General features: G+C 49.5%; 1 protein-coding gene across 4 annotated transcripts in view; it reads left to right on the top strand.

Annotated features, from left to right (window-relative positions):
* The window catches only part of zmynd10 (zinc finger, MYND-type containing 10), a 307,591-nt gene that overhangs the window by 60,385 nt on the left and 223,237 nt on the right, over positions 1–23,969 (top strand). For all 4 annotated transcript variants that reach the window (XM_041191869.1, XM_041191870.1, XM_041191867.1 and 1 more), the window contains 3 exons: positions 7,984–8,109; positions 11,954–12,075; positions 13,160–13,285. In XM_041191869.1, coding sequence (XP_041047803.1) covers positions 7,984–8,109; positions 11,954–12,075; positions 13,160–13,285 — 374 coding nt within the window. The remainder of the gene's footprint in view (positions 1–7,983; positions 8,110–11,953; positions 12,076–13,159; positions 13,286–23,969) is intronic.

Genomic DNA, 23,969 nt, shown 5'->3' on the forward strand with positions numbered 1-23,969 from the left:
ATTCCCTCTGTTTAGAAGGTTGACAGATGGTCTAATTGAATTGTATTTAAAATAACAAAAGTGTTCAACAAGGTAGATACAGGAAAAACTATTTCCTCTGGAGGGGAAAAGTAGACACTGTCTTAAAATTAGAGTTAGGCCTTTCAGGAGTGAAATCAGGAAGCACATTTTCACATAAAGGATAGTGGAAATCTGAAATACCCTTCCCAAAAGATGATGGAATTTGAATTAATTGAATTTTTATAACAGATGGTTGATCAATATTTGTTAGCTAAAAGTAGCAAGGCATATGGTTCTACAGCTGGTAAATGGAGTTGAGGTACAGAGCATCCAGAATCCAATTGAATGGTGCAACAGGCTTAAGGGGCTGAATAGGTTACTCATGTTATGTTTAAATTACGTTTTTGGCAAACTTGGGAAGCTAAATATCAACTTTGCATTTAAACTCCACCCAAATATTTGAATGCTTGTGCCAAATTCTATAATTGCAGTGACTTCTAGCTGACAGTAGATGGAAATATTGGCACATGTTGCTGGCTGCTCTTACACCTTGATTGCACTGCTGCAAAGCAAACTTAGAATCTGATTCTAATTTTCTTCTGCTGCAGTGACAATGACGGTTTAATTATTTGCACCAAGAAAAATTATATTAATCACATTGTTTACACATCATTTTTAAAATGTAATTGAAATTTCCATAATTTATAATCATAAGATCATAAGAAATAGCTGTAAGAAAAAGCTATTCGGCCCTTTGAAAGAAAATACTCCTTAACATCTGTGGAGAGAAGCACTTATAATGACCATGGAGCTAGTTTCCACCCAACCCTCTGAGAAAAGAAATCCTTCCTCATCTCCATCTTAAATGGGTGATCCCTTATTTTTAAACTGTGCCCCCTAGTTCTAGATTCCTCCATGAGGGGAAACATCATTTTAGCATCCACTCTGACCAACCCTTCTCAGAATCTTATAGGTTTCAATTAGATCACCCCTTGTTCTTCTAAACTCCACTGAGTATAGGCACAACCTGCTCAACCTATCCGCATAAGACAATCCCTTCTCTGAATTATGTAAATTGTCAGCTTTCTGGTCAACACAATAAATACCAACTCTTACAAAGGAGAATGAAAGGATAAAAAAAGTACATTTATATAGCACCTTTATTGTCCATAGGACATCCCTAAGCACTTTTGAAATGTAGTGAATGTTGTAAAGTAGGAAACACAACAGCCAATTTATACACAGCAAGCTCCCATAAACAGCAATGTAATAATGATCAGATAATCTGTTTAACCGATATTGATTGAGTGATGAATATTGGCCCAGACTCGGGAGTAACCCCTCTTCTTTAAAGAGTGCCAATGGAATCTTTGATGTCCACCTGAGAGGGCAGACAGAGCCTCAGTTTAATGTCTCATCAAAAGACAGCACCTTTGACAATGCAGTATTCCTTCAGTACTTCACTGAAGTGTCAGTCTCGATTTTTATGCTCGAGTCTCCACAATCTGCTGACTCAGGCAAGAGTGCTACCCAACGAACCATGGCTAACATGACAAAGTGGCAGAGCTGTGTTTCCACATTAGCCTCCTTCAGCCACAAGGACAGTAAAACTTGGGTGGAAATCACCTCCATGGTCATCATCATTGCTTCTCTTTACAAACAAACAGAAAACTTTTTTTTCTGTTATTACTCACCCAATAGCCAGTCTCCCAGAGTTGGAGCAGTCTGCCGCCACAACTAATACCTTCTAGCAACCTGCTTATGAGGTAATATAGCTGTTAGATGGGATATTTAAATCCAGAATCAAAACCTAGGTCTACAGTACTTGTTGAATTCTCTGCTTTTGAAGTTACTTTGCCTTGCTTTTCTAATCCAGAACCAGCTACGAGCTTGTGGGTAGTTCTGGTCAGTCTGGTTAGGGGGAAACAGTGCAATGGTAGTAATGTCACTGGATTAGTAACCAGAGGCCCAGGCTAATGGCCTGGGGAAACAGATTCTGGCGGAATTCAAATCCATTTAATAAATCTGGAATTGAAAGCTAGAATCACAGAATTATTATGGTGCAGAAGGAGGCCATTCAGCCCATTGTGTCTGCACAGGTTCTTTGAGCATTTTAACTTAGTGCCAATCTCCTGCCTTTTTCCTGTAACTTTGCATTTGTTTCTATTTAAATAATCATCCAATGCCCTCTTGAATGCCTCAAGCGAACTTGCCTCCATCATACTTCCAGGTGATGCATTCCAAACCCTAACTACTCGCTGTGTGAAAAAGTTTTTTCTCACCTCACATTTGCTTCTTTTGAAAAACACTTTAAAAAGTGCCCTCTGGTTCTTGATCCATTTATGAGCAGGAACAGTTTCTCCCTATCTACTCTGTCCAGACCCCTCATGATTTTGAAAACTTCTATCAAGTCTCCTCTTAGCCTTCTCCTCTCCAAGGAAAACTGTCCCAACTTCTCCAATCTTTCCTCATAACTGAAGTGTCACATCCCTGGAACCGTTCTTATAAACCTCTCCTGCACTCTCTCCTATGTGTTCAAATCCTTCCTGTAGTGTGGCGCCCAGAACTGTACACAGTACTCCAGCTGAGGTCTAACCATTGTTTTATGTAAGTTCATCAAAACCTCCCTGCTCTTATACTCTATGCCCCTATTAATGAAGCCTAGAACACTGTATGCTTTAGAAACAGCTCTCTCTACCTGTCTTGCCAACTTTAGTGATTTATGTACATCCAGGTCTCTCTGCTCCTACACAGCCTTTAAATAGTATCCTTTATTTTATACTGTCTCTCCATGTTCTTTGTACCAAGGTGCATCACCTCACACTTCTCCGCATTGAACTTCATCTACCACCTATCTGCCCACTCCGCCAATGTGTCAATGTCCTTTTGAAGTTCTACATTGTCCTCCTCACAGTTTACAATTCTCCCAAGTTTTGTGTCTCAGTATGGTGACCATGACAACTATCATTGATAGTTGCAAAATCCCATCTGGTTCACTAATGTCCTTTAGGAAATGAAATCTGCCATCCTTACCCAGTCTGGCCTACATGCGGTTCCAGACCCACAGCAATGTGGTTGACTCTTAACTGCCCTCTGAAATTGCCCAACAAGCCACTCAATTCAAGGACAGTTAAGGATGGGCGACAAATACTGGCCTTGCCAGCAATGCCCACATCCCAGGAAAGAATAAAGAAAATAAAAATTCCTTGAGGCACTGCATAAGATTTTCCCATAGACCTTTCCACACTCCATGCTTCTTGTTTTTCTGTTTGGGATAAGTCCTGTTTCAACCATTTTGCAATGGGAAAGCTCCAATTAGATGGAGAATTGCTGAACTCCTCACGTACCTTCTGACGGTTGATCTCAGAAAATTGTAGCCAGAGGTCTAATAGCAGTTCATCTGGCCCCTCAGTCTGGGTTGGAAGCAACATGGAGGTGGGTTAGTTAAAAAGTGGAGGAAATATGAAGGGTCTTTTGAAATTTTGTGTATTAAGTAGCTGAAGATCTTACTTTTGGATTGATTTCTCCATTCAAGTAAATTTTCCCAATGAATTTCAAAAGAACGTTGAGCATATTGCCAGTGTTAAGACACCGGTATGAAGTGATGACAAATGGTTGTTACTTTCCTATAGTGTCCTACAGCGCTTAAACTACTTTTACTTATAGCGAGTTACATGTATATATTGCCTTGAAGTAGTAAACATTTAAAGGTACTTCACAGAGGTGTAAATAACCATCTCAGATTGTACAGATACCTGAAAATACAAGTGCATCAGTATTCACCTGTGAACAATGGAAACTTCTGTGAGGAACAGTCTTGTTGGGAAGCTCTTGTGAAAGAAGCTGTGTTTATCTCACTGTTCTTTGCCGTTTCCTTAGTGCTGTAACATTGACTTCTGAAAAGCACAATAGTAGATTTATGATCCTTTCATTATACTTGAACTGTGAAAAACATCCTGCACTACAATAGATACCTTATCGCTGAAAAAATACATTTTTTGTCGAAACTTTTCATCTTGCATGTGTCAGGACAGTTCACAAGAAAATACCAATGTCAGGTGAAACAAAACATTTTTACTATATTAGAAGCCAATGCTGATTGGTTGGCAAGTGGACCCGTTGTTAGAGGCGTTGCCATGGAGAATTCACCTGTTGATGGTGACTGACAGTTAACTGCCAAACACAATATTATGTAACGAATCTCTCTCACCATGTACTCTCAGAAAGCGAGGAGTTTGTTCTTGCGCATGGTTTCAATTTTGGAGTGCCTTCATCCTAAATCAAATGGGAAGAGGTATTTGCTGAGTTCAAACTCCTCTACTCCCAACTTCCCACCACAAACCAGCATCCGCTGAAGACGCTGAATCCTTGAAAGCACGCCTAGCTGATCCAGCACACGCATAGGCTAGGAATTTCCCCTTGGTGATTTGGGGGCGGGGCCCACTCGCTGAGGGGAAAATGACGCGGGATGACGTTGGGAGGAGTCCCCGACATCATCCCGGGCCATTTAAATCTTAAGGAAGGCGGGCGGACAGCGAAATCAGCTGTCCACCAGCCGATCTGTCAATGGCCAATCAAGGCCATTGACAGGCTCATTAAGATAGTTAAAACTTAAGGCTGGCAGGCAGGCCAGGAGCCCCAGCGGCCTGTAGATTATTAATGAAACTTCATCCACTGGCGGGATGAAGTTTCATTACCGTTTTGTAAAAATGTAATAAATTTTATGAGTTTGTTATCAGCATGTCCCATCTCATGTGACATTGTCACATGAGGGGGACATGTTAATAATTTTAAGTGCTTCCTGTTGGGCAGGCCGATGGGCGGGCCTTAATTGGTCCACCCACTCAAAATGGCGGCGGGCCCTGTTTTGGCAGCGGAGTGTGGCTGCCCGCCCGCCGCTGAGCTGGTGGGGCCTGCCCGCTTGCAAAGGGCTAAATTCTGCCCATATTGTGCGATTCTGAATGACCTGTCTGATTTTCACATGCAACGCAAATGACCTACAGCGTTGTGAGACCTTAAGACCAACCCAGACATACACATCAGTAAACCCAACAGACAGTTGGGAATTGTCATCCTTAACAAGTGTGACTATATTAACAAAATGCACACCGTTCTTAATAACAGGTCCAAATTTGTATCCACTGGACCTTCCACTCAACATGACCAGACAACCTTGCTCGAAAGTAAGCTAAAAAGACACTTGCTGGACTTGTGTAAGAGCGATGAGCTGCTGCGTGATATATCTGACAGGGTTCATCCTCACTGCTTGCTGCGTCTGCATATGTATGGGCTGCCCAAGACACACAAAAATGATGCCACTTTATGCCCTATTTTATCTATGACCAGTTATACACAGCATGAATTGACCAAATGGTTGGATGAATTGTTACAACCAGTTTTGAACAAGTTTTCCAGGTACACGGTGAAGGACTCCTTCACATTTACAAAGACTATACAGGACTTGCATATCGATAACAATGTTGTGTCTGTGTGCCCAATTGACATTGCTAGCTTATTCACCAATATTCCACTTAATAAAGCCATAGAATTTTGTGCTGCAATACTATATCACGGCGATCTAGACCTACTGCCATTGCATAAATCAGTATTCATTGAACTTAAGAACTTGACAGCCCACACAGTTGAGTTCAGCTTTAATGACACCATGTATGCCCAAATAGATGGTATTGCCATGGGATCATCTCTAGGTCCAGCTCTCACAAACACCTTTATTGGGTTCAATGAGAAACATGTCTTTAATGGAATGACATCCAACCTCCTACTCCTCGCATATTTCTGATGTGTGGATGATACATTTGCTATATTTAAATCCACAGCTGCATGTAATAATTTCCTTGCCTGTCTTAATGGGTGCCAACCTGCACTCAGATTCATATTTAAAATGGAGGAGTCAAATGAACTCCCTTTCCATGATGTACTAGTTGAAAAATCTGCCAAAGGATTTTCTACCATGGTCTATTGCAAGCCTACCTTCGCTGGTAAATACACGCATTGGGACTCTTATAGTTCCATGCGCTATAAGATTGGCCTTATTGGCAATCTCACAAATAGGGCCCAAGCCATTAGCTCACCATGCAAGCTTGATGTTGAAATAGGGCGCATCAAAGAAATCCTGCAGGATAATGGCTACCCTGATCACATCATTTCACGCTGCATATCACACAAACTCATTAACAGGCCTAAAGTCATCACTTTCAGGCCTGAAAAGTGACCAGTCTACCTCAGATTACCCTGGAGGAGCAAAGTATCTCAAAAATTTGAGCAACAGGTGAAGTTAACTGTTTCATGCTGCTTCTTTGCAGTAGCAACATGAGTAGTATTTGCCACTAACACAGCTGCCAAGCTAAAAAGACGTTCTGCCTATCACACAAATGAGTAATGTGGTGTATGAATTTCATTGCCAGTGTGATGCTAGGCTTGTAGGCCAGATGTCCCAAAGACCGTTGGATCATATCAAACAGAATGTCCTTCCCATGGTTTGCAATGGGCAAGGTATGGACCATACCCAACCAGCCCGTGCTTGCAAAACTCAAAACACAGTGTCCAACATTAGATGTGATTCCGTGATTGGACAACATTTGCTAAATAATCCTCAGTGTGCTAAGAATTATGCTGACAACCAATTTAAGATTGTCAGTCAGGGTCACATTATGACACATTTGCATTAACTGGAAGCTACATATATTAATACACAGGGTCCTGTTCTTTGCAGACAGACAGAACATGTACACACATTGTGCCTGTTTCAGCTAAACAAAATAAGTGATAGCCATTGGCTGGTTCATTCCCCAGGGCAATGTCTTGACTGATCAGCGTCCAGCAGCCTGGTTTAAATTGCAAACAGTGCTTGGCAGTTAACTGTCAGTCACCATCAACTGGTGCATTCTCTATGGTACTGCCGCTACCAATCAGAGTTCATTTGCCAACCAATCAGCACTCTCTTCTGTACAGTATAAATATGTTGTTTCCCCGGCATTGTTATTTTCTTGCAAATTGTCCTGATGAGGGCAAGGCGAAAAGCTTCGACAAAAATGTTTCTTTTTCCAGCAATATTCATGTTCTTTACTACCAAATGACTACTTAGATACCTTATCCTGTTTACCCGTGTGACGAAAGGTCATCGACCCAAAATGTTAACTCTGTTTCTCTCTCCATAATTGCTGTCTAATCTGCTGAATGTGATCAACGTTTTCTGATTTTATTTTATCCTTTTTCAGCTTTGTGCCGTTACAAGTCTGTCTCAATAGGAGCATTGTGAGGTTATGAAATAATACGCATCTCACACAATGTTACAGTTTATTGACATGATTGTGGTTTTTCTCTCTCTATGCAGGGTCAGTTTAATGCAGTGGTAGCCAAGCTTCCCTCTGTACCAAAAAGTTGTGGGTTCAAGCTGCAGTCCAGATCCTGAACACAGAATCTGACTTCTAACCTTGCCTGCATAGAAACGATCCTTCTGTGGCTATTTTGGGACATCTTAAGAATGTCAAAGGCACTTTACAAATGCAAGCGCTCCCCCTGCCCTTTCCCTTTTCTTTCTGCTGCAGGAACATCCAAACTTTTTGCATTCAGCTGCAAAGGCATGCATCTTGAATCGTCAGCACCCATTTATTTACATATATCTAGAATTGTGCATTTTAACCTTTCTTGATGTTCTGATTTAGGATTTATCCGGCAATGAGGTAACAATGCTAAAAGCAGCCCTCTCCAAATCCACAAAATGCAAACAGGACAATGCAACAAGTAAGAACAAATACAAATAGCTTTCTGGGCTCCTAAGACCAGATTCTATGCAGCCCAGGATACCTCTAGAGAATTGGTATCAAAACACTTTACAGGCCTACTGACAGCAGAACCATGGATTTTATAAGGAGTCTAATCTCAAAAGATTTTGATACTCTGATAACATATTCCAGTGCTTGTGTATTAAGTAACTCTATGGTAATTATTTATGTTCACTAGCTGCAAAGCTTCCTGACCGAAGTTGTCATTGACCAATTACCCAACTTGGTGGAATTACAACGTTTTCTGGGCCACCTTGCCATGACAGACCCACCTCCGCCAAAGAAGGATCTCATCTTGGAACAGGTTAGAGGCAAACACTGCAATTACTAATAAATCCTGATCCTCCACTAATATAAGCATTAAACTGTGTCAGTCTTTGCATTCAAGCAATCTCCCACAACAGCTTCATGTCCAGAGCATTTATTGTATAATTCAGAATCAGCCTAATTCTCTTTTTACCCAATTCTTGTCACCAGTTCATAGATGGATCGGTTAAAATTGATTTACTGCTCAATTTTGGAAAAATACCCCAAAACCTTCCCTTGATTTCTCTTCAAGAATAGAATCGGAGATGGACTTGCATCACATCTTTATCATTAGCACATGCATTATGGTCTCTGTATAGCATGCTGATGTTCCACGTGCAATACACACCTCTACCACATAATTTCTTGTGGAAAAGAAATAGCGGATATGGAGACAAATGTCTAACATTAGGACAAGTAGAAAAGTCAAATATTGACATTTTCAATCTCCACATTCAAGATCACCAAACAGCTGCAGCATTAAGTCTTGCACATATTCTACATATTGATGTGTACCATTGGTATTATAGTTGGCTTCAAATTGGATCTCAAAATTGACTGTTTCCTAGGTTAATGCGGTGATGGTGGCATAGTGGTAATGTTACTGGGCTAGTAATCCAAAGACCTGGGCTAACACTTTGGGAATGTGGTTTCAAATCCCACCATGGCAGCTGGTGTAGTTTAAATTCAATTAGTTAAAAACTGAAAGCTGGTCTCAGTAATGGTGACCATGAAAATGTCATCACTTTTTTTTTTAAAAAACCATCTGGTTCACGAATGCTCTTTAGGAAAGGAAATCTTCTGTCCTTACCTGGTCTGGCCTTCTTGTGGCTGCAGATCCATAACAATGTGGTTGACTCTTAACTGTCCTCTGAAATGGCCTAGCAAGCAACTCAGTTCAAGGGCAATTAGGGATGGGCAACAAAGGCTGGCTTTGCCAACGACACCTATCAAAGAATTTTTAAAAAATGCTATTTACAAGATCAATGGTATGGTCAGCAATGGACATTCAGTTATTATGTTCTCCTGGAACAAAGCACATCTGATTATGCTGCTGGAAGAATACACACTGGATGTTTTTTAAGTCATATTTTATTTAGAGACATTTGCCATTCATTTCTTGCCAAATATTTGAGAGATTTTCTTATCTAAACAGAATGATGAAACCCTCAGGCTGTCTTTAAAGAATACATATCCTAAATTAGAAGTCCTTGTCACCAAAAATGTTGGATCAGTATCATATCAAGTCTTATAATTTCAATTACAGACACACAATGGGATGTCATTTAGTTGAACTGTGCCATTTTTATCCTCTTGTCTGATTTCTTGAGTTTTAGTGATGTTACAGATGGAAATTGATTTTTACAGAATTTCTTGGATTGTTTAGGACCCAATATATGTCCTCCTGATTTTCTCCCTGTTTTCACCATTGAAAATAGAACTTGAAAGCCCACAAAACCTAAGTTTTTAAATTGGCAGTAGAAATTGACTTTAAGCAATCAATTATTATTCACTAATGAACTTTGGAAACCATCTTTAGAATTTCAAGACTCAAGAATTCAGGCATGTCAGATATGGACCTCTCTGCATCTCTGGTTGAATTATTTTCATCCATCCTACCATTCCTAGGTAATGATAAGTGTGATCTTGCACATGATGGAACCATGCGATAAATCAGGCAACTCGCCCAACAAATAGTTGTAGTAAAAAAGATAAAAACAAAAAACTGCGGATGCTGGAAATCCAAAACAAAAACAAAATTACCTGGAAAAACTCAGCAGGTCTGGCAGCATCGGCGGAGAAGAAAAGAGTTGACATTTCGAGTCCTCATGACCCTTCGACAGAACTAGGTGAATCCCAGGAAGGGTTGAAATATAAGCTGGTTTTTGGGGGGTGGGGTAGGCAAAAGCAGTGATAGAAGCAGATCATCAAAAGATGTCACAGACGGCAGAACAAAAGAACACATAGGTGTCGAAGTTGGTGATATTATCTAAACGAATGTGCTAATTAAGAATGGATGGTAGGGCACTCAAGGTATAGCTCTAGTGGGGGTGAGGGGAGCATAAAAGATTTAAAAATATTTAAAATAATGGAAATAGGAGGGAAAAAGAAAAATCCAAATAATTTATTGGAAAAAAACAAAAGGAAGGGGGAAGAAACAGAAGTGGGGTAGTAATGGAGGAGGGAGGTCAAGACCTAAAGTTGTTGAATTCAATATTCAGTCTGGAAGGCTGTAAAGTGCCTAGTCGGAAGATGAGGTGTTGTTCCTCTAGTTTGCGTTGGGCTTCACTGGAACAATACAGCAAGCCAAGGACAGACATGTGGGCAAGAGAGCAGGGTGGAGTGTTGAAATGGCCGCCCTCACGCCTTCTCCTCCCTCCCAGAAACATGATAGGGTCCCCCTTGTCCCTACTTATCACCCCACCAGCTTCCGCATTCAAAGGATCATCCTCCGCCATTTCCGCCAACTCCAGCATGATGCCACTACCAAACACATCTTCCCTTCACCCCCACTGTCGGCATTCCGTAGGGATCGTTCCCTCCGGGACACCCTGGTCCACTCCTCCATCACCCCCTACTCCCCAACCCCCACCTATGGCACCACCCCATGCCCACGCAAAAGATGTAACACCTGCCCCTTCACTTCCTCTCTCCTCACCGTCCTAGGGCCCAAACACTCCTTTCAAGTGAAGCAACATTTCACTTGCGTTTCCCCCAACTTAGTCTACTGCATTCGTTGCTCCCAATGCGGTCTCCTCTACATTGGAGAGACCAAACATAAACTGGGCGACCACTTTGCAGAACACCTGCGGTCTGTCCGCAAGAATGACCCAAACCTCCCTGTCGCTTGCCATTTCAACACTCCACCCTGCTCTCTTGCCCACATGTCTGTCCTTGGCTTGCTGCATTGTTCCAGTGAAGCCCAACGCAAACTGGAGGAACAACACCTCATCTTCCGACTAGGCACTTTACAGCCTTCCGGACTGAATATTGAATTCAACAACTTTAGGTCTTGACCTCCCTCCTCCATCCCCACCCCACTTCTGTTTCTTCCCCCTTCCTTTTGTTTTTTTCCAATAAATTATATAGATTTTTCTTTTTCCCTCCTATTTCCATTATTTTAAATATTTTTAAATCTTTTATGCTCCCCCCACCCCCACTAGAGCTATACCTTGAGTGCCCTACCATCCATTCTTAATTAGCACATTCGTTTAGATAATATCACCAACTTCGACACCTATGTGTTCTTTTGTTCTGCCGTCTGTGACATCTTTTGATGATCTGCTTCTATCACTGCTTTGGCCTACAACCACACCAGCCCCCCTCCACTTCTCTCCCTCTCCCCCCACCCTACCCCACCCCCCCCTTAAACCAGCTTATATTTCAACCCTTGCTGGGATTCACCTAGTTCTGTCGAAGGGTCATGAGGACTCGAAACGTCAACTCTTTTCTTCTCCGCCGATGCTGCCAGACCTGCTGAGTTTTTCCAGGTAATTTTGTTTTTGAAATAGTTGTAGTACATATACTAGGGAAGTTCCAGTTTCAATTAAAGATTTTGTATTTTGTATCAAACATCGATTATTAATAAGAAAATGTCTGTAAAGCAGAAATAGCTTGGAAAGATGGAAGCCTTCTTCACAACTCAAGCGCCTGTGCTGTAGGAGCATAGGAGGGCCTATCTTGGTGATGCATCCATTCTTATAGTGTAAACATTTGATTAGGTGAGTTTTGGATGCTGATTTAATAAAAGGGGAGATGAATAATTGCCAGGGATGTGTAGCTAAATCTTCCTGCTTTCTTCAAAGTTTTGTTTCTGTCTCTTTCTCCTTTCCACTGTCAAGGTCCCAGATATCTGGGATAGGATCATTCGAGAGAATTCTAACAAGTGGAAAGCCATTGCAAAACACCAAGTGAAAACTGCATTTAACCCTTCTGAGCAGGATTTACGTGAACAGGCCCACAGGTATGAATGGCTGCTTGTTTTCTCACTCATGAACTCAAAGTAAAGAACTGGTTTTTTATACACATTGAATGGGCTGACTTTGTGTACTGGGGACTTGACTGAGAAGAACCAAAAAAATTGTAATGTGTGTTTATCATGAAAATAAATTAAATCTAAACAAATGTATTATTTTAAATCAGCTAAGTGATATTAAAGTGGTATTTTAGAGATGTGTTTGCCAAATAATAAATAAGTCTTAGGAAGGCAGATAGAAACAACCCTTTGCTTTTATCCTCCATTCGTACTTATGTTCTATTTTTTCTTCTGCATTTCTTTTTAACCCTTAATGTAAACTGCAAACTTCCTTTTTCCTTTGAAGTAATTTTTTCTCCGTTATAACCATCTAAAGTTGGCAACAAGCATCCCCAATTCAAAGACAATATAGGTTAGGTGCAAAGTGATGCTCCCTGTACCCTAACTTAACAAAATATGTTTGATGTAGTCTTAACAGCACTTCCTACTGCAACAATATGGCATTTCTATTTCTACACTAACCATTGAAAGAGATTGTTGACCAGTACAGCATCACATTAAGAACGGTACTGAACTTGGGCTCATGGTGATTAAGGGCTGGGCTTAACGCATGAAGCTCATTTAACAGAAGATTCTGATACCAACCAAAGAGGATTTTCAAATCATTAGTTTAGACCAGATTCACACATCAGCCCCAGAAGTGAAATTAAAATGTGCTGTCCCCTGAATTTTATGCTTCACAGCACCAACCAAAGGAAAAAACCACTTTGTAGATTGAAATTCTATCCTGTGGTGACATTGTGAATGGAAATACTGTTCATAGCTGGCCATCTGTAAATAAATGGCATGTTGGTAAAAACAGTTCTCGCTAATTAATATTAAATCATAAAACATAGAATCCAGGGAGGAGGGAATATAATTAAAAAGTTGATTGCAACATTGAGCTGTGCGGCAATTCAGACTTTGTTTAAATGGGAGTCTGTGAATTGTTAATATATGGCATGGAATACATGTCAAGGTACAGTGTGTGTCAACTTTATTCTCTCTTCATACTGGTCATTCCCTTGCACAGATTGATAGAAACTTACAACCTGGATGTGATGGAGAATCTGCTTCCAGATCACCCAAAATGTGGATTTTGCGGAGCAGAGGCAACAAAGCGATGCTCCCGGTGTCAGGTTGAACGGTACTGTCAGAGGTAAGTGGGTAAAGGCTCAATAGCTGAACAAGAAAGGATTTCTTATCCGTTCAAAGCCTATCTTATCAGAAAATTAAGTTAGAAGTTCCTTCCTATTGAAAGCCAAATGTCATTTGCAGTTTTTAACCCTTATGAATACAAGTGTTTGTTTTTATATGGGATTAGGAACTTGGTGGAATTTAAATTTATTGAATGGGTTTTCTTGAATGAGAATGTTCTTTTTATATAGTGAAGTCAGTAATAGACATTTAGTTTATCTTATTTCATCTCAGCATAGCTCCTGAGTCTGCCCATGGTGGTTACTGACTTAGTTGGCATGGAGGGTATAAGAGCAAAGGTTGGTAGGCATGAGTTGGCGCTAAGTGTTTGGGAGGGCATTGGGAGGGGGATTATTTGGGAGAGCAATTTGAGGGGGAGGGGGTGTATTTTGGAGTGCAATGTGAGGGGAGGGGGAGTGTTTGGGAGGGCAATGTGAGTGAGAGGGGTAGTGTTTGGGAAGGCAATGTGAGTGAGAGGGGTAGTGTTTGGGAGGACAATGTGAGGGAAGGAGTAGTGTTTGGGAGGGCAGTGTGAGGGGGAGTGTTTGGGAGGGCAATGTGAGGGAGAGGGGTAGTAATAGAAGTCTACAGCACAGAAAAAGGCCCTTCGGCCCATTGAGTCTGTGCCAGTCAAACAAGTACCTAACTCTTCTAATCCCATTTTCCAGCATTAGGCCCATAGCCTTATATGGCATGGCATCACAAGTGCACATCCAAATACTTCTTAAATGTTATGAAGGTTTCTTCCTCTACCACATTTTCAGGCAGTGAGTTCCAGATTCCCAACACCCTCTGGGTGAAAAAATTCTTCCTCACATCCTGTCTAAACCTCCTGCCCCTTACCTTAAATCTATGGCCCCTGGTTATTGATCCCTCCATCAAGGGGAGAACTTCCTCTAGTGTTTGGGAGGACAATGTGAAGGGAGGGGGAGTGTTTGGGAGGACAATGTGAGGGAAGGGGGAAAGTTTGGGAGGGCAACATGAGGGACAGGGGGAATGCTTAGGAGGACAGTGTAAGAGAAATGGGGAGTGTTTGGAAGGGCAGTGTGAGGTGGAAATTGAGTAGGAGGGCAATGTGGTGTGGGAGTTGAGTGGGAGGGCAGTGTGAGGTGGAGGTTGAAAGAGAGGGCAATGCGAGATGGAGACCAAGTATGAGGGTACTGTGAGGTGGAGGTTGAGTGGGAGGGCAGTGTGAGGTGGATGGCAAGTGGGAGGGCAATATGAGGGGGAAGGTGAGTGGGAGGGCTGTGTGACGTGGAGGTTGAGTGGGAGGGCTGTGTGAGGTAGAGGTTGAGTGGGAGGGCAGTGTGAGGTGGAGGTTGAGTGGGAGGGCAGTGTGAGGTGGAGTTTGAGTGGAAGGGCAGTGTGAGGTGGAGTTTTTTTTTATTCTTTCACCAGATGTGGGCTTTGCTGGCTGGCCAGCATTTATTGCCCATCCCTAGTTGCCCTTGAGAAGGTGGTGGTGAGCAGCTTTCTTGAACAGCTGCAGTGCATGTGGTGTGGGTACATCCACAGTGTTTTTGGGTTGATTGGTGGGCTGTGTGAGGTGGAGTTTGAGTGGGAGAGCAACGTGAGGTGGATGCTGAGTGGGAGAGCAGGTGAGGTGGAGGCTGAGTGGGAGGGCTGTGTGAGGTGGAGGTTGAGTGGGAGGGCAATGTGAGGTGGAGGTTGAGTGGGAGGGCGGTGTGAGATGGAGTTTGAGGGGGACACCAGGGTGAGGTGGATGGTGAGTGGGAGGGCATGTGAGGTGGAGGTTGTGTGGGAGGGCAGTGTGAAGTGGAGGTTGTGTGTGAGCGCAGTGCGAGGTGGAGTTTGAGTGGGACAGCAGCGTGAGATGGAAGTCAATTGGGAGAACAGCGTGAGGAGGATGGGGAGTGGGAGGGCAGTGCAGTGTGAGGTGGTGGTTGTGTGGGATGACTGCGTGAGGTGGAGCTTGAGTGGGAGAGCAGCGTGAGATGGAGGTCATGTGGGAAGACAGCGTGCAGAGGATGTCGAGTGGGAGGGCAGTGTGCGGTGTAGGTGAGTGGGAGGGCATTGTGAGGTGTAGGTTGAGGGGGAGGGCAGTGTGACATGGAGGTTGAGTGGGAGGGCAGTGTGAGGTGGAGGTTGTGTGCGAGCGCAGTGTGAGGTGGAGTTTTTTTGTACTTTCACCGGATGTGGGCTTTGCTGGCTGGGCCAGTATTTATTGCCCATCCCTAATTGCCGTTGAGAAGGTGGTGGTAAGCTGCTTTCTTGAACAGCTGCAGTGCATGTGGTGTGGGTCCATTCACAGTGTTCTTGGGTTGGGTTGGAGGACTGTGTGAGGTGGAGGTTGAGTTGGAGGCTGTGTGAGGTGGAGGTTGAGTTGGAGGCTGTGTGAGGTGGAGGTTGAGTTGGAGGGCTGGGTGAGGTGGAGGTTGAGTGGGAGTGCGGTGTGAGGTGGAGGTTGAGTGGGAGTGCGGTGTGAAGTGAAGGTTGAGTGTGAGGGCGATGTGAGGTGGAGGTTGAGTGTGAGGGCGATGTGAGGTGGAGGTTGAGTGTGAGGGCGATGTGAGGTGGAGGTTGAGTGTGAGGGCGGTGTGAGGTGGAGGTTGAGCGGGAGGTGTGTGTGAGGTGGAGGTTGAGCGGGAGGTGCGTGTGAGGTGGAGGTTGAGCGGGAGGTGAGTGTGAGGTGGAGGTTGAGCGGGAGGTGTGTGTGAGGTGGAGGTTGAGCGGGAGGTGTGTGTGAAGTGGAGGTTGAGCGGGAGGAGTGTGTGAGGTGGAGGTTGAGCGGGAGGTGTGTGTGAGGTGGAGGTTGAGCGGGAGGTGTGTGTGAGGTGGAGGTTGAGCGGGAGGTGTGTGTGAGGTGGAGGTTGAGCGGGAGGTGTGTGTGAGGTGGAGGTTGAGCGGGAGGTGTGTGTGAGGTGGAGGTTGAGCGGGAGGTGTGTGTGAGGTGGAGGTTGAGCGGGAGGTGTGTGTGAGGTGGAGGTTGAGCGGGAGGTGTGTGTGAGGTGGAGGTTGAGCGGGAGGTGTGTGTGAGGTGGAGGTTGAGCGGGAGGTGTGTGTGAGGTGGAGGTTGAGCGGGAGGTGTGTGTGAGGTGGAGGTTGAGCGGGAGGTGTGTGTGAGGTGGAGGTTGAGCGGGAGGTGTGTGTGAGGTGGAGGTTGAGCGGGAGGTGTGTGTGAGGTGGAGGTTGAGCGGGAGGTGTGTGTGAGGTGGAGGTTGAGCGGGAGGTGTGTGTGAGGTGGAGGTTGAGCGGGAGGTGTGTGTGAGGTGGAGGTTGAGCGGGAGGTGTGTGTGAGGTGGAGGTTGAGCGGGAGGTGTGTGTGAGGTGGAGGTTGAGCGGGAGGTGTGTGTGAGGTGGAGGTTGAGCGGGAGGTGTGTGTGAGGTGGAGGTTGAGCGGGAGGTGTGTGTGAGGTGGAGGTTGAGCGGGAGGTGTGTGTGAGGTGGAGGTTGAGCGGGAGGTGTGTGTGAGGTGGAGGTTGAGCGGGAGGTGTGTGTGAGGTGGAGGTTGAGCGGGAGGTGTGTGTGAGGTGGAGGTTGAGCGGGAGGTGTGTGTGAGGTGGAGGTTGAGCGGGAGGTGTGTGTGAGGTGGAGGTTGAGCGGGAGGTGTGTGTGAGGTGGAGGTTGAGCGGGAGGTGTGTGTGAGGTGGAGGTTGAGCGGGAGGTGTGTGTGAGGTGGAGGTTGAGCGGGAGGTGTGTGTGAGGTGGAGGTTGAGCGGGAGGTGTGTGTGAGGTGGAGGTTGAGCGGGAGGTGTGTGTGAGGTGGAGGTTGAGCGGGAGGTGTGTGTGAGGTGGAGGTTGAGCGGGAGGTGTGTGTGAGGTGGAGGTTGAGCGGGAGGTGTGTGTGAGGTGGAGGTTGAGCGGGAGGTGTGTGTGAGGTGGAGGTTGAGCGGGAGGTGTGTGTGAGGTGGAGGTTGAGCGGGAGGTGTGTGTGAGGTGGAGGTTGAGCGGGAGGTGTGTGTGAGGTGGAGGTTGAGCGGGAGGTGTGTGTGAGGTGGAGGTTGAGCGGGAGGTGTGTGTGAGGTGGAGGTTGAGCGGGAGGTGTGTGTGAGGTGGAGGTTGAGCGGGAGGTGTGTGTGAGGTGGAGGTTGAGCGGGAGGTGTGTGTGAGGTGGAGGTTGAGCGGGAGGTGTGTGTGAGGTGGAGGTTGAGCGGGAGGTGTGTGTGAGGTGGAGGTTGAGCGGGAGGTGTGTGTGAGGTGGAGGTTGAGCGGGAGGTGTGTGTGAGGTGGAGGTTGAGCGGGAGGTGTGTGTGAGGTGGAGCTTGAGCAGGAGGTGTGTGTGAGGTGGAGCTTGAGCGGGAGGTGTGTGTGAGGTGGAGCTTGAGCGGGAGGTGTGTGTGAGGTGGAGCTTGAGCGGGAGGTGTGTGTGAGGTGGAGCTTGAGCGGGAGGTGTGTGTGAGGTGGAGCTTGAGCGGGAGGTGTGTGTGAGGTGGAGCTTGAGCGGGAGGTGTGTGTGAGGTGGAGCTTGAGCGGGAGGTGTGTGTGAGGTGGAGCTTGAGCGGGAGGTGTGTGTGAGGTGGAGCTTGAGCGGGAGGTGTGTGTGAGGTGGAGCTTGAGCGGGAGGTGTGTGTGAGGTGGAGCTTGAGCGGGAGGTGTGTGTGAGGTGGAGCTTGAGCGGGAGGTGTGTGTGAGGTGGAGCTTGAGCGGGAGGTGTGTGTGAGGTGGAGCTTGAGCGGGAGGTGTGTGTGAGGTGGAGCTTGAGCGGGAGGTGTGTGTGAGGTGGAGCTTGAGCGGGAGGTGTGTGTGAGGTGGAGCTTGAGCGGGAGGTGTGTGTGAGGTGGAGCTTGAGCGGGAGGTGTGTGTGAGGTGGAGCTTGAGCGGGAGGTGTGTGTGAGGTGGAGCTTGAGCGGGAGGTGTGTGTGAGGTGGAGCTTGAGCGGGAGGTGTGTGTGAGGTGGAGGTTGAGCGGGAGGTGTGTGTGAGGTGGAGGTTGAGCGGGAGGTGTGTGTGAGGTGGAGGTTGAGCGGGAGGTGTGTGTGAGGTGGAGGTTGAGCGGGAGGTGTGTGTGAGGTGGAGGTTGAGCGGGAGGTGTTTCCGAGGTGGAGGTTGAGCGGGAGGTGTTTCCGAGGTGGAGGTTGAGCGGGAGGTGTTTCCGAGGTGGAGGTTGAGCGGGAGGTGTGTGCGAGGTGGAGGTTGAGCGGGAGGTGTGTGCGAGGTGGAGGTTGAGCGGGAGGTGTGTGCGAGGTGGAGGTTGAGCGGGAGGTGTGTGCGAGGTGGAGGTTGAGCGGGAGGTGTGTGCGAGGTGGAGGTTGAGCGGGAGGTGTGTGCGAGGTGGAGGTTGAGCGGGAGGTGTGTGCGAGGTGGAGGTTGAGCGGGAGGTGTGTGCGAGGTGGAGGTTGAGCGGGAGGTGTGTGCGAGGTGGAGGTTGAGCGGGAGGTGTGTGCGAGGTGGAGGTTGAGCGGGAGGTGTGTGCGGGGTGGAGGTTGAGCGGGAGGTGTGTGCGAGGTGGAGGTTGAGCGGGAGGTGTGTGCGAGGTGGAGGTTGAGCGGGAGGTGTGTGCGAGGTGGAGGTTGAGCGGGAGGTGTGTGCGAGGTGGAGGTTGAGCGGGAGGTGTGTGCGAGGTGGAGGTTGAGCGGGAGGTGTGTGCGAGGTGGAGGTTGAGCGGGAGGTGTGTGCGAGGTGGAGGTTGAGCGGGAGGTGTGTGCGAGGTGGAGGTTGAGCGGGAGGTGTGTGCGAGGTGCAGGTTGAGCGGGAGGTGTGTGCGAGGTGGAGGTTGAGCGGGAGGTGTGTGCGAGGTGGAGGTTGAGCGGGAGGTGTGTGCGAGGTGGAGGTTGAGCGGGAGGTGTGTGCGAGGTGGAGGTTGAGCGGGAGGTGTGTGCGAGGTGGAGGTTGAGCGGGAGGTGTGTGCGAGGTGGAGGTTGAGCGGGAGGTGTGTGCGAGGTGGAGGTTGAGCGGGAGGTGTGTGCGAGGTGGAGGTTGAGCGGGAGGTGTGTGCGAGGTGGAGGTTGAGCGGGAGGTGTGTGCGAGGTGGAGGTTGAGCGGGAGGTGTGTGCGAGGTGGAGGTTGAGCGGGAGGTGTGTGCGAGGTGGAGGTTGAGCGGGAGGTGTGTGCGAGGTGGAGGTTGAGCGGGAGGTGTGTGCGAGGTGGAGGTTGAGCGGGAGGTGTGTGCGAGGTGGAGGTTGAGCGGGAGGTGTGTGCGAGGTGGAGGTTGAGCGGGAGGTGTGTGCGAGGTGGAGGTTGAGCGGGAGGTGTGTGCGAGGTGGAGGTTGAGCGGGAGGTGTGTGCGAGGTGGAGGTTGAGCGGGAGGTGTGTGCGAGGTGGAGGTTGAGCGGGAGGTGTGTGCGAGGTGGAGGTTGAGCGGGAGGTGTGTGCGAGGTGGAGGTTGAGCGGGAGGTGTGTGCGAGGTGGAGGTTGAGCGGGAGGTGTGTGTGAGGTGGAGGTTGAGCGGGAGGTGTGTGTGAGGTGGAGGTTGAGCGGGAGGTGTGTGTGAGGTGGAGGTTGAGCGGGAGGTGTGTGTGAGGTGGAGGTTGAGCGGGAGTTGTGTGTGAGGTGGAGGTTGAGCGGGAGTTGTGTGTGAGGTGGAGGTTGAGCGGGAGGTGTGTGTGAGGTGGAGGTTGAGCGGGAGGTGTGTGTGAGGTGGAGGTTGAGCGGGAGGTGTGTGTGAGGTGGAGGTTGAGCGGGAGGTGTGTGTGAGGTGGAGGTTGAGCGGGAGGTGTGTGTGAGGTGGAGGTTGAGCGGGAGGTGTGTGTGAGGTGGAGGTTGAGCGGGAGGTGTGTGTGAGGTGGAGGTTGAGCGGGAGGTGTGTGTGAGGTGGAGGTTGAGCGGGAGGTGTGTGTGAGGTGGAGGTTGAGCGGGAGGTGTGTGTGAGGTGGAGGTTGAGCGGGAGGTGTGTGTGAGGTGGAGGTTGAGCGGGAGGTGTGTGTGAGGTGGAGGTTGAGCGGGAGGTGTGTGTGAGGTGGAGGTTGAGCGGGAGGTGTGTGTGAGGTGGAGGTTGAGCGGGAGGTGTGTGTGAGGTGGAGGTTGAGCGGGAGGTGTGTGTGAGGTGGAGGTTGAGCGGGAGGTGTGTGTGAGGTGGAGGTTGAGCGGGAGGTGTGTGTGAGGTGGAGGTTGAGCGGGAGGTGTGTGTGAGGTGGAGGTTGAGCGGGAGGTGTGTGTGAGGTGGAGGTTGAGCGGGAGGTGTGTGTGAGGTGGAGGTTGAGCGGGAGGTGTGTGTGAGGTGGAGGTTGAGCGGGAGGTGTGTGTGAGGTGGAGGTTGAGCGGGAGGTGTGTGTGAGGTGGAGGTTGAGCGGGAGGTGTGTGTGAGGTGGAGGTTGAGCGGGAGGTGTGTGTGAGGTGGAGGTTGAGCGGGAGGTGTGTGTGAGGTGGAGGTTGAGCGGGAGGTGTGTGTGAGGTGGAGGTTGAGCGGGAGGTGTGTGTGAGGTGGAGGTTGAGCGGGAGGTGTGTGTGAGGTGGAGGTTGAGCGGGAGGTGTGTGTGAGGTGGAGGTTGAGCGGGAGGTGTGTGTGAGGTGGAGGTTGAGCGGGAGGTGTGTGTGAGGTGGAGGTTGAGCGGGAGGTGTGTGTGAGGTGGAGGTTGAGCGGGAGGTGTGTGTGAGGTGGAGGTTGAGCGGGAGGTGTGTGTGAGGTGGAGGTTGAGCGGGAGGTGTGTGTGAGGTGGAGGTTGAGCGGGAGGTGTGTGTGAGGTGGAGGTTGAGCGGGAGGTGTGTGTGAGGTGGAGGTTGAGCGGGAGGTGTGTGTGAGGTGGAGGTTGAGCGGGAGGTGTGTGTGAGGTGGAGGTTGAGCGGGAGGTGTGTGTGAGGTGGAGGTTGAGCGGGAGGTGTGTGTGAGGTGGAGGTTGAGCGGGAGGTGTGTGTGAGGTGGAGGTTGAGCGGGAGGTGTGTGTGAGGTGGAGGTTGAGCGGGAGGTGTGTGTGAGGTGGAGGTTGAGCGGGAGGTGTGTGTGAGGTGGAGGTTGAGCGGGAGGTGTGTGTGAGGTGGAGGTTGAGCGGGAGGTGTGTGTGAGGTGGAGGTTGAGCGGGAGGTGTGTGTGAGGTGGAGGTTGAGCGGGAGGTGTGTGTGAGGTGGAGGTTGAGCGGGAGGTGTGTGTGAGGTGGAGGTTGAGCGGGAGGTGTGTGTGAGGTGGAGGTTGAGCGGGAGGTGTGTGTGAGGTGGAGGTTGAGCGGGAGGTGTGTGTGAGGTGGAGGTTGAGCGGGAGGTGTGTGTGAGGTGGAGGTTGAGCGGGAGGTGTGTGTGAGGTGGAGGTTGAGCGGGAGGTGTGTGTGAGGTGGAGGTTGAGCGGGAGGTGTGTGTGAGGTGGAGGTTGAGCGGGAGGTGTGTGTGAGGTGGAGGTTGAGCGGGAGGTGTGTGTGAGGTGGAGGTTGAGTGGGATGGCAGTGTGAGTTGGAGGTTGAGCGGGAGGTCTGTGTTAGTTGGACGTTGAGCGGGAGGTCTGTGTGAGGTGGAGGTTGAGCGGGAGGTGTGTGTGAGGTGGAGGTTGAGCGGGAGGTGTGTGTGAGGTGGAGGTTGAGCGGGCGGTGTGTGTGAGGTGGAGGTTGAGCGGGAGGTGTGTGTGAGGTGGAGGTTGAGCGGGAGGTGTGTGTGAGGTGGAGGTTGAGCGGGAGGTGTGTGTGAGGTGGAGGTTGAGCGGGAGGTGTGTGTGAGGTGGAGGTTGAGCGGGAGGTGTGTGTGAGGTGGAGGTTGAGCGGGAGGTGTGTGTGAGGTGGAGGTTGAGCGGGAGGTGTGTGTGAGGTGGAGGTTGAGCGGCAGGTGTGTGTGAGGTGGAGGTTGAGCGGGAGGTGTGTGTGAGGTGGAGGTTGAGCGGGAGGTGTGTGTGAGGTGGAGGTTGAGCGGGAGGTGTGTGTGAGGTGGAGGTTGAGCGGGAGGTGTGTGTGAGGTGGAGGTTGAGCGGGAGGTGTGTGTGAGGTGGAGGTTGAGCGGGAGGTGTGTGTGAGGTGGAGGTTGAGCGGGAGGTGTGTGTGAGGTGGAGGTTGAGCGGGAGGTGTGTGTGAGGTGGAGCTTTAGTCGGAGTGCAGCGTGAGATGGAGGTCAAGTGGGAGGACAGCGTGAGCAGGATGGCGATTCGGAAGTCATTGTGACGTGGTGTATGTGTGGGATGACTGTGAGATGGAGCTTGATTGGCAGGGCTGTGTGTGGTGGAGTTCAACTGGTAAGAGAGCTTGAGGAGGATGGCGAGGGGCAGGGCAGTGTGAGGTGGAGGTTGAGTGGGAGGGTGGTATGAGGTGGTGGTTGAGTGGCAGGGCGGTGTGAGGTGGAGTTTGAGTGGGAGGGCTGTGTGAGGTGGAGGTTGAGTGGGACGGGCGGTGTGAGGTGGAGGTTGAGTGCGAGGGCGGTGTGAGGTGGAGTTTGAGTGGGAGGGCGGTGTGAGGTGGAGTTTGAGTGGGAGGGCGGTGTGAGGTGGAGGTTGAGTGGGAGGGCGGTGTGAGGTGGAGGTTGAGTGGGAGGGCGGTGTGAGGTGGAGGCTGAGTGGGAGGGCGGTGTGAGGTGGAGGTTTAGTGGGAGGGCGGTGTGAGGTGGAGGTTGAGCGGGAGGGCGGTGTGAGGTGGAGGTTGAGCGGGAGGGCGGTGTGAGCTGGAGGTTGAGCGGGAGGTGTGAGTGAGGTGGAGGTTGAGCGGGAGGTGTGTGTGAGGTGGAGGTTGAGCGGGAGGGCGGTGTGAGGTGGAGGTTGAGCGGGAGGGCGGTGTGAGGTGGAGGTTGAGCGGGAGGGCGGTGTGAGGTGGAGGTTGAGCATGAGGGCGGTGTGAGGTGGGGGTTGAGCGGGAGCGCAGTGTGAGGTGCAGGTTGAGGAGGAGGGCGGTGTGAGGTGGAGGTTGAGCGGGAGGGCGGTGTGAGGTGAAGGTTGAGCGGGAGGGCGGTGTGAGGTGGAGGTTGAGCAGGAGGGCGCTGTGAGGAGGAGGATGAGGGGGAGGGCAGTGTGAGGTGGAGGTTGAGCGGGAGGTGTGTGTGAGGTGGAGGTTGAGCGGGAGGTGTGTGTGAGGTGGAGGTTGAGCGGGAGGTGTGTGTGAGGTGGAGGTTGAGCGGGAGGTGTGTGTGAGGTGGAGGTTGAGCGGGAGGTGTGTGTGAGGTGGAGGTTGAGCGGGAGGTGTGTGTGAGGTGGAGGTTGAGCGGGAGGTGTGTGTGAGGTGGAGGTTGAGCGGGAGGTGTGTGTGAGGTGGAGGTTGAGCGGGAGGTGTGTGTGAGGTGGAGGTTGAGCGGGAGGTGTGTGTGAGGTGGAGGTTGAGCGGGAGGTGTGTGTGAGGTGGAGGTTGAGCGGGAGGTGTGTGTGAGGTGGAGGTTGAGCGGGAGGTGTGTGTGAGGTGGAGGTTGAGCGGGAGGTGTGTGTGAGGTGGAGGTTGAGCGGGAGGTGTGTGTGAGGTGGAGGTTGAGCGGGAGGTGTGTGTGAGGTGGAGGTTGAGCGGGAGGTGTGTGTGAGGTGGAGGTTGAGCGGGAGGTGTGTGTGAGGTGGAGGTTGAGCGGGAGGTGTGTGTGAGGTGGAGGTTGAGCGGGAGGTGTGTGTGAGGTGGAGGTTGAGCGGGAGGTGTGTGTGAGGTGGAGGTTGAGCGGGAGGTGTGTGTGAGGTGGAGGTTGAGCGGGAGGTGTGTGTGAGGTGGAGGTTGAGCGGGAGGTGTGTGTGAGGTGGAGGTTGAGCGGGAGGTGTGTGTGAGGTGGAGGTTGAGCGGGAGGTGTGTGTGAGGTGGAGGTTGAGCGGGAGGTGTGTGTGAGGTGGAGGTTGAGCGGGAGGTGTGTGTGAGGTGGAGGTTGAGCGGGAGGTGT

The sequence above is a fragment of the Carcharodon carcharias genome, chromosome 7 (genome assembly GCF_017639515.1).
Source record: "Carcharodon carcharias isolate sCarCar2 chromosome 7, sCarCar2.pri, whole genome shotgun sequence".
NCBI classification, from domain to species: Eukaryota; Metazoa; Chordata; class Chondrichthyes; order Lamniformes; family Lamnidae; genus Carcharodon; species Carcharodon carcharias.